This window comes from Phasianus colchicus, chromosome 5 (assembly GCF_987193195.1).
Source record: "Phasianus colchicus chromosome 5, bPhaCol1.hap1.1, whole genome shotgun sequence".
NCBI lineage: Eukaryota > Metazoa > Chordata > Aves > Galliformes > Phasianidae > Phasianus > Phasianus colchicus.
Genome location: NC_143440.1, coordinates 25,700,332 through 25,708,722, shown reverse-complemented (window position 1 = coordinate 25,708,722; position 8,391 = coordinate 25,700,332). Strand labels below are relative to the sequence as shown.

At 38.3% G+C, this 8,391-nt stretch overlaps 1 protein-coding gene across 6 annotated transcripts in view; it reads right to left on the bottom strand.

The window, feature by feature from the left end:
* Positions 1-1,824: 1,824 nt before the first annotated feature.
* The window catches only part of LOC116229028 (carbohydrate sulfotransferase 9-like), a 28,765-nt gene continuing 22,198 nt past the window's right edge, over positions 1,825-8,391 (bottom strand). For 5 of the 6 annotated variants that reach the window (XR_016466872.1, XR_016466873.1, XR_016466875.1 and 2 more), the window contains 3 exons: positions 3,648-8,212; positions 2,825-2,918; positions 1,825-2,594 (listed from right to left, as the gene is read on the bottom strand). Coding sequence is in view for 1 of the 6 variants with exons in the window: in XM_031593234.2 (XP_031449094.2) it covers positions 7,356-8,212 (857 nt within the window). In the remaining 5 variants the exon portion in view is untranslated. Of the gene's footprint in view, positions 2,595-2,824; positions 2,919-3,257; positions 8,213-8,391 lie in introns of those variants that run through there. The other variant, XM_031593234.2, reaches the window with a different exon arrangement.

Genomic DNA, 8,391 nt, shown 5'->3' with positions numbered 1-8,391 from the left:
AAGTTAAATTCATAATGCTGTATTTTCCTAACAAGTTGCAAGGGAAGAGAGAAAACTGGGCAGTCCACAGATTCATCAGAGAGGAATGTTTGTAGCAAACAGATGACAAAAGTACAGGGCTGAGAAAACAATTTGTTTGAAACTGAATTCTTGTTCCAGTAAAAGAGGGAGGGAATCAGAGGGAGAAGAAGAGAAGCAGGAGAGAAAGAATAGGCACGAGATGCTTGAGATACAAGACTTTAGGTTAAAATGAAAGGATTGAAACAAACACGACAGCACATACTTCTTTTTCCGAGTATTTCACTCTTGCCTGGCACACACTTCACCACCAGATGGCCCCATAATAATCGGTTACTAGCTTCAAAGACCTATGGGCATTTGGATCTGTTAAATTTCCAAGGCTGTGCCAAAACGAATATATACTTCTCCAAAAGCCTCGCCATACGCAGCTGAAGTTTAAACAGCTCCAGATTCAAGTCTGGATTAGAATCCAGGTCTCATGTCCTGCAACCTTTGGATGTAGAACTATAGTTCAGTCTTATTAACATGAAAGATGTAACAGTGATAAGAAATTCACAGTGCAAATAGGAATATAATCTGGCACGAACCTGAGTTCACTCTTTCAATCCATGCAACGCTCCCAAGTTCACAGGACTGGACACAGCTTAGGGCACCTTGCTTCAGGAGAGATAGAGATCTGCCTGGAACTGCAGATAGTTCAATCGGAGCAGGGAAAATGAACAAGAAAATAAATAAATCTGTGAAACACAGCCAAAGTACTAAGCCTGAGAAAAGGGCCTTGATGAGCTGCTGAAAAACGGAATTGTCAGTCAGCTGCAGGCAGCAATAGGTGGCAGGGCTGGGAGATAAAACCAGGAACTTAGCAGGGGGCATCGGTGCCAGGAGCCAGCAAAGGAAAGCTAACGAATTCTGGTATGGAAAGCTAACGAATTCTGGTACAGATAGACTCCTGGGACTGATTTCATGCCCACTTTCTACAACTTCTAGGAGGTTACTTTGCAGAAAGATTCAAGGGAGTTAACCATTAAATGTTAAAAAAAAAAAAAAAAAAAAAAAAAAAAAAATTACAAGGGATTCAAGGGAATTAACAATTACACATACAGTGGAAAAGCACTGAAAGCTGATTTCACCACCTGCAGAAATTCCAAAACAAGTCTTCTTAGAAAAAGTAAAGTGCAGTATATCTGGCATCCAGAAAAGCAATCTGGAACTGTAATGTATGTTATTTTCTAAGACTGCAAGACTTCAATTCATATAAAGAATGTATAGAACAAACTACATACAAAATAAGTAGCTTAAATAGCTATTTCAGAGGTGTTATTTATTTATATCTGTACAATTTTAGAAAGACAAAACCTGCAGTTTGCAGAACATGGAGGCAAAATCTGTTTTGGGTACAAGTAAAAAATGAAAAAGCTGAGAGGAATGAAAAGCTTTGGCAGAGACTGCAATAAATGCCTAACTTGTAGCATGCAGTCAGCTGCCAGCACTGAGACAGGATAACTCCTGAGCATCACATGCTGTGTAAACAGGAGCAGCAGGAACTCACGGAGTAAATCCAAATTCTGATGGGGTATACAGCTAAACGGGTGTCTGGCTTGGCACATCAAGAACCCTACTACAAATAAAAGCATTGTTGTAACCCTTCATTTAAAAATAGAAAACCTAAAGGGTTTAGTACTTTTACTAAAGTAAAAAAAAAAAATCTAAACAAACAAAAAAGCAAAACTGTTAATCTCAGCATTTCAGATAGGAATCTAATGAATTAATACAATTAAAAAAAAAAAATCCCTTGTTCTCCTTACATAATGCTGTCTTTCTGGAATAGAACGGACCCAGAATCAATGTTTTTAATGGCCAGATGTCAAGTGGATTTCCTCCCAGCTTTGTTATTTTACTTTTCTATACTTATCAAAAGCTAGCAGTGGCTCTCCAAAAGAGGGTCCCTTATCATGTAGGGACAACTGGTGACAAGTCTTACATCTCTGGAAGTAAACAGAATTCAAGAGGAAGACAATCCTAATGTAGAAGTGTTTCCTGATTTATAATTAAAAGAGACCTTTGAGACTTGATGGTGTTGGTGAGCCCCAAATTATCTTTCTCCCTTGCCTGATAAACCTGAATGGAAGGTAAGCCTATTTTCAGGGGGAAAATAACATGGTTTCAAAACTGCTTTCACTTAATAATCACAGTTCACCTTACATGAACATTTCACTTGTGGAGCAGGTGCCCTCACACAAAGAGAACTGTTGCCATACATCTAACAACTTGCACCTGACAAGCTGTGCCTGAGTAAGCCAGCATCTGTAGCACCTGCTTGCTGGCCCCCAGCTGCGGGAACTCAGCAGGAGTCCAAGTAAAAAAAAGTGGAGGAATCTGAGAAAAAGTGGGGGGCAACAACACAATCAGTGAGGTGGGATAGTAGTCATAGGTTTATATACATAAAAGCTTTCCCTAAACCTCTGCTAAATCACAGTTACAAACTGGAATATGCTTACCTGGCTTCAAGTATTTGTGCTGAGTTCTTTTCTGAATTCCAGCAACATCTGAACTGTTGTACCTTTGGTGGAATGCTGAAAAACGTGTCTAAGCTTGTTAACAACATCTCTTTGGAGGAGAATAGTCAGACTTTTCAAAAAAAAACCCTTTCATCGCACTAAGCACTAGTATGTCTCCATGGGAAGCTCTAGAACGATCTGTCAGGTGCAATGCAACACAAAGAAGCATGCCAGTAGTTGTGAACAAAAGTAATACACACACAGGTAGTGCTGAAACTGTGATAAGCTGGTTTCTTTTCACTGACCTGATCCAGTGATGTATTGCTCATTTTGGGTCTGCTGATTCACTTTAATTTTAATCAGTATATCGACTGAGATTTATGATCACTTGTGCTTTTCCTGTAAAAATAATTCTTATTAGAAGCTGTACTATAACTGTACACCCGTGTATATTCAACACCCAAAACTTCCAAGAAGGCCTCCTTCAATTTCAGGCACTTCTATCAGATAAATTAGCCGTCTATTTTGATTTAGTTTGCCTTACATTAATTTATGTAAGCTAGCTATATGACATTAACTTTTTTTTTTTTTAATCATACAACATAGTATAATATATATATATATATTTAATTTATATATATTGTTATATATCCCACATAATTCTGGGAGGGAGATAAGAAGTGTTGTGATAGGGACAAGACAGGAAAACTGGAGACTGTAGAGATTATATCTTTTGACATATTAGCATTCTGAAGTTGGAAGCAGTCATCTCCCAGCTGTGAGCTGTGTCACCTGAACAATGACTTGCACTGGTAAAATTTCTTTTTTTTCCCCTTGGTCAGAGGACATCCAGTGTAGTAGCAAGAACTTGAAGTTTCATTGCTCATGCTGTTCACCTGTAGATATCTTTTATTTGGGAAGTTCTCTGAACAAGAAACCACTAATCATCAGTTGCCTGTTATTTTAACATGCGTTCAAAATTATATGAAAAATTAAGACTATTCAAGGACAGAATCGCTGATACTTTTTTTTTTTTTTTTAATTGGAGGAAATGTCTGTTTAAGGAAATAACTGATGACATGGTCTCTGTTGTAGATGTACATCAGTCAACTACAGGATCTCTTATACCTTCACAAAGACTTGAAGGAAAGCAGTGTTTGACTTCGCAAGATTTTTGCTTCTTTTCCTTTCCCATCTTAGCTACATATTTTATCCAAACTTGAATGTCCATTAATACTTCCTCATTCTTCCAACTCTTCCCAAAATCCTGTGAGACAACTTTATATTAATGTACTGTAGAAGTCAAATAGCTTTTTATTGTTGTCTAATATCTTGTAGCTATGTTGATCTGATGGAACAGCCCTGTGGTTTTGGATGGAACAGCATTGTGGTTTTTCTTTAAAAACAGATGTAATTGAGAAGGATGAACAAATAGATTAATGTATTAACTCACTACCATTTATTACAGTAATTAGATATAAAGCATAGCAACAGTTATATCATAGACAAATATGATAAATCAGAAGATCAATTATAGCAATCTTCTACCCCTTTTAATCTACTCTGAGGCCTGAGCCCCTCTCCCTTCCATGCTGCCTCCATCCCTGTTCCATCTGCAAGCACCCAACATCCTCCCAGGAAACCAACACCCAGAATTAGAGCTGAAATGCATGAAGTTTCCCAGATATTCTTCTCCTGCAAAGGTAGGTGGGAGCCAGTTCAGCCAGGAGCCTCTATTCTGGATAGTATACTTGTAGGGAGGAGAGTGCAAGAAATTTCTCTACCAGGTCATCAAGAGGTAATTGTCTTCTCCTTTTCACCATTAAGTGTACAGGTGTCTTGAAGTTCTTTCAGGCTAATTAGGATTAGGTTGAGAGCCTCCATCAAGTTTTATTATATTGCAGTACCAAGAATGAAATAATGGTAAGTCCTTTAATTGGAGAACTTAAAAGGCTATTTAGTGAAATGAGCCCCATGGGTCACCTGGGAAATAAACCAAGTGGCACGGTCTCCACTGACAGCATAAAACAAGTCACCATTGTTTTCAGTAACTCTGAAATATTGCAGAGCTCGTGTGCTCCAGCCTCACCGAACAGCAGCTCTTGGAAGGGAGATGATGTCGTGGATTATTTGCAAGCTGAGAGATAGAAACATAGCAAGCTGGATTGAGCTAGGACAGAGACCTGCAGGAGAACGTTATAACAGTCTTTACAAGGTAATGGCCTTTTTTTTTTTTTCCTATTTTCCAGCAGTTCAACTATCATCCTCCTTTCGTTAGTGTTGATACACAACTGTTCTGGTACATTGCTTCCTTCTAGAACATCTGAAGTTGTATGTGCACACTTACATCCTCCGTGATTGTTGTTGAGATCCACATCAGCTAGACATAATTACAGCAGCAAGTAGTTCCTGGAAATTTACTGCATACAGTTTGCATATTGGTAAATGCTAGAAGTCTGAAAGTCTGTCGTGAATAGCTACAGAGGTTTTTCTGCATCAGTAGCCCCCAGTTACTGACTAGCATTTGGTGACAAATGAATTACCCATCCATTTTCTGTAATCACTGTAGGAAGAATATGTATGTGATCCTATGAGAAAGAAGAAGTAAGAATAGAAAGCCACCCATGCATAACAGCAAGAAACTGGCGAGGAGTGTTAACACTGAAGTACTGACAAGCAGATACCTTCATCAATATCACAGTATCATTTCTTCAGACATTTCCCAGGCTGGCTGGTGGTGGCAGAAAATTGAAGTACCTGTGCTGAAGCTTACAGCTCTGGAAGAAATTATCATGCAGAAGAAAGTTATCAAGCGAATCTTATTTCAAATCTTATTTTCCCTCTTTTTCCTCTTCACAATTTGATAAAAGATAGGAGTAGTATATAGCTGGAGATGGCACTAAATCTGATTCAGGAAAGACAGAGGCCACATCCTTTTGTACAGACTGAAGTTCAGTGGGAAACTTTTTCAGCTTGCTCTGCCTCAGCACAAATAAAATAATTAAAAAAACATACAAAGTACAGGCTTTCCAGAGAGGCATGAACACTGGGGGATAATAGGACTGTAGGGATACCAAATATGGTGATCCAGAGCCATGAATCATTTGGGAGAGAATTAAAAGATTTTACTTTTTTAAAGTTGTTTTGCTGAGTTTGCTTAGGCTTCTTGCTTCGGATCTTTTCTTTGCCAAAGCTGTCCAATTTATGAAATAGTCAGCCATTCAAGAACTGCCAGACATACTGAACGGCAATTCTGGCTTCGTGTACAATCAGCCGTCGAGAAGAGCTGCACATACCTTCTTCTGCTTCTACCTCTTTCCATGGTCTCACTGATGACCAATATATCAATTGAAATTCTCTTTGGAGCAGACCAGTCCTGAATCCCACTGACTACACAAGGAGCCCTCCTCACAATTCTCATGACTCAAATTTCATCAGATTGTCCACCTTTTCCATTCTCCTTTTTACTACCTCTGGGCCATTCTGCTGTCAGGAATGGCTATACAGCTAGTAGGCTCCAGTGCAATTAAATTATCTTGTCCATTTCTGTGTAATAAGCTGTGAGCCATCACTGGATCAAGGACTAGCCTGGCCAGTCTTTGCTTATTTGCAGATACAGCTGGTAGGAAATAAAATCTCTTAAATCCCATTGTCAAACGCAGTTAAGTTTGCTCCTGAAATCAACATCCCCTAAATGTGGCATTAATGGAAATTTCTGAAAATAGTTAACAATTGACATGATTGTAAATAATTTTCAGTGAGACTAGGTTTCCAAAAAATAGGCCAAAAGTACTTAACAGATCTCCCTGATCTAAAACCAAAGCCAGCTAAGAGTGGAAGAGATGGATTATGTAGTAAATGGCTTTTCACAAACTCTTCTTTGTTTCCTTCACTAAAACTCTGCAGTTAATTTGCATTCATCTTTCTGTGAGGTGAAAAAGCAACAGGTAGAGCCTGTTATATATTACCTTCACCTAGGTACCATACTCCTGGTCTCCAGTAGGTACAGATGTGAAAACCCTGAACAGTGTCACCCCTGCACTGACTGGCTGATTAGCTGGTTGCTAAGTACTTTTGAAGAATAGGTCAGAGCCACATTTCCACTACAACTTCAGATCCTGCACCACCACCTCCATTGTACAGTCTGGAAAGTACCTCTAATTTCTTCCCTAAGGAAGACATTTTTTAGACTTTCCTCTTAGATCAGATCATCATATCCACAAAGGTGGTAAAAAGAATCTGAAGATACATAAGGGAAGACCTGGCTGGACTGTAGCTGAAGACGCTGCTTGATGGAAGAGACTGGTATGTTGCAATAAGAGCACTGCCACAGAGGAATATAATCAGGTATTACGCTCTCTGTAACACATCTCCAATTATCTGAATATTTGCTTCTTTCCTATAGGATTCATGTTTGAGGCTTTTATAGACAGAGTGGTTTAACATTAAAGTATATTATCTATTGCTTTATGCCTTTTTCTTAAAAAAAAAAATCATTTTAATAAAAAATCTCTGTAAAATACTAATTGTGAAAAACAACATTCTTTACCCTTCTCTCCTCTTCTACCAACTGACTAAAAATCTGTCTTTTATAAACAGTCTTTGTGAAGCAAACATATTTATGTGATCATCAGAAAGAAAAAAAAAATCATACAGCTGAACACTGTACTACAGATCAGGGTACATATTTCTTATAAGAGTGCTTACAATGAATAAAACCATGTCTCTTAACACCACTAAAATCTCATAATCAGTAATATACCTATCAATCAAGCACTTTTGAGGACAAGTTCAGCTCATTTTGTATGAATGAAAATTTTCACTGTTTAAGCTGCATTAACGTTTCAGAGAAAAATAGTTCTCATATTTCACAGTATAGTTGAACAAGAGAAAATCCATTTGATATAATTTTTGTATTTTCTCAATTTGTTCTGAGCTCAATTGTCTGAGGTATTCCAAGGTGATATCACTATTAGTTCGTTTCTCTGAGCCATATCTCTTCAAGCTGGGGTACTGCAGGCTCTCTGGTGCACCAATTGCCTTCAGAACTTGCTCAGAATCTAACCCAAGAGTTTCATACTTGCCCAGAATATCATAGTGAATGTTGCAAGGATCACAGAGCAGAAACATTGGTTTCCAGTGAATGTCAAGCGTATTTGGTGGTTTTGATGTAATGAAACTGACAAACTCCTGGAAACTCACTTTTTCAGAGGAATTTTTGTTTTTCCTGAACATTGCCTTAATCTGATTGGCAACAGTGGTACTATAGTATGGCTCAAAGTGCAGAAGCTTGTCTCTGTAAGCCGACACCAGCCGTTCCAATGGATGTCTGGTGAACATCACCTTGGTGTAATTGTTTAGAAATTCCTCTTGTATGGCAGGAGGGAAAGCACTCAGCCTTTTGATCACTGAGGTTTGGTGAATATGGTCATGCTCAATTTCAGAAGCTTCCACATTCAAGCCTTCTTGGAGAATAAAAATAGTTCTCTTCCAGTTAGAGCAGCCTACTTTGGGCACCTCACAGTAGATAAATTTATGTTTGTGCTCCACGAAAATCTGGCTTGCAACATGAGAATCCAGTTTACTTTTTAATTTAATGAGATTGTTCTTCTGGCAGATGGAAGCCAGTGTGTTTCTGCGATCATTTTGAATTGTTAGCCAATCTTCAGTGGGACCAGGAAAAGAATCAGCAACTAAGGAAGAAGTTTAAACTGTTAGTGTGAAATACACATAGCCTCTTCCTGGTGTAATTATCTAAGAATTATCTATGTCAATCTCCCTGCATACATAAACAAAGATTGATTTTAAAATCAATCTTTGTTGTCACCTGACTTCACTACAACAAACATGCAAAAAGCTATCCTGCCTAGTG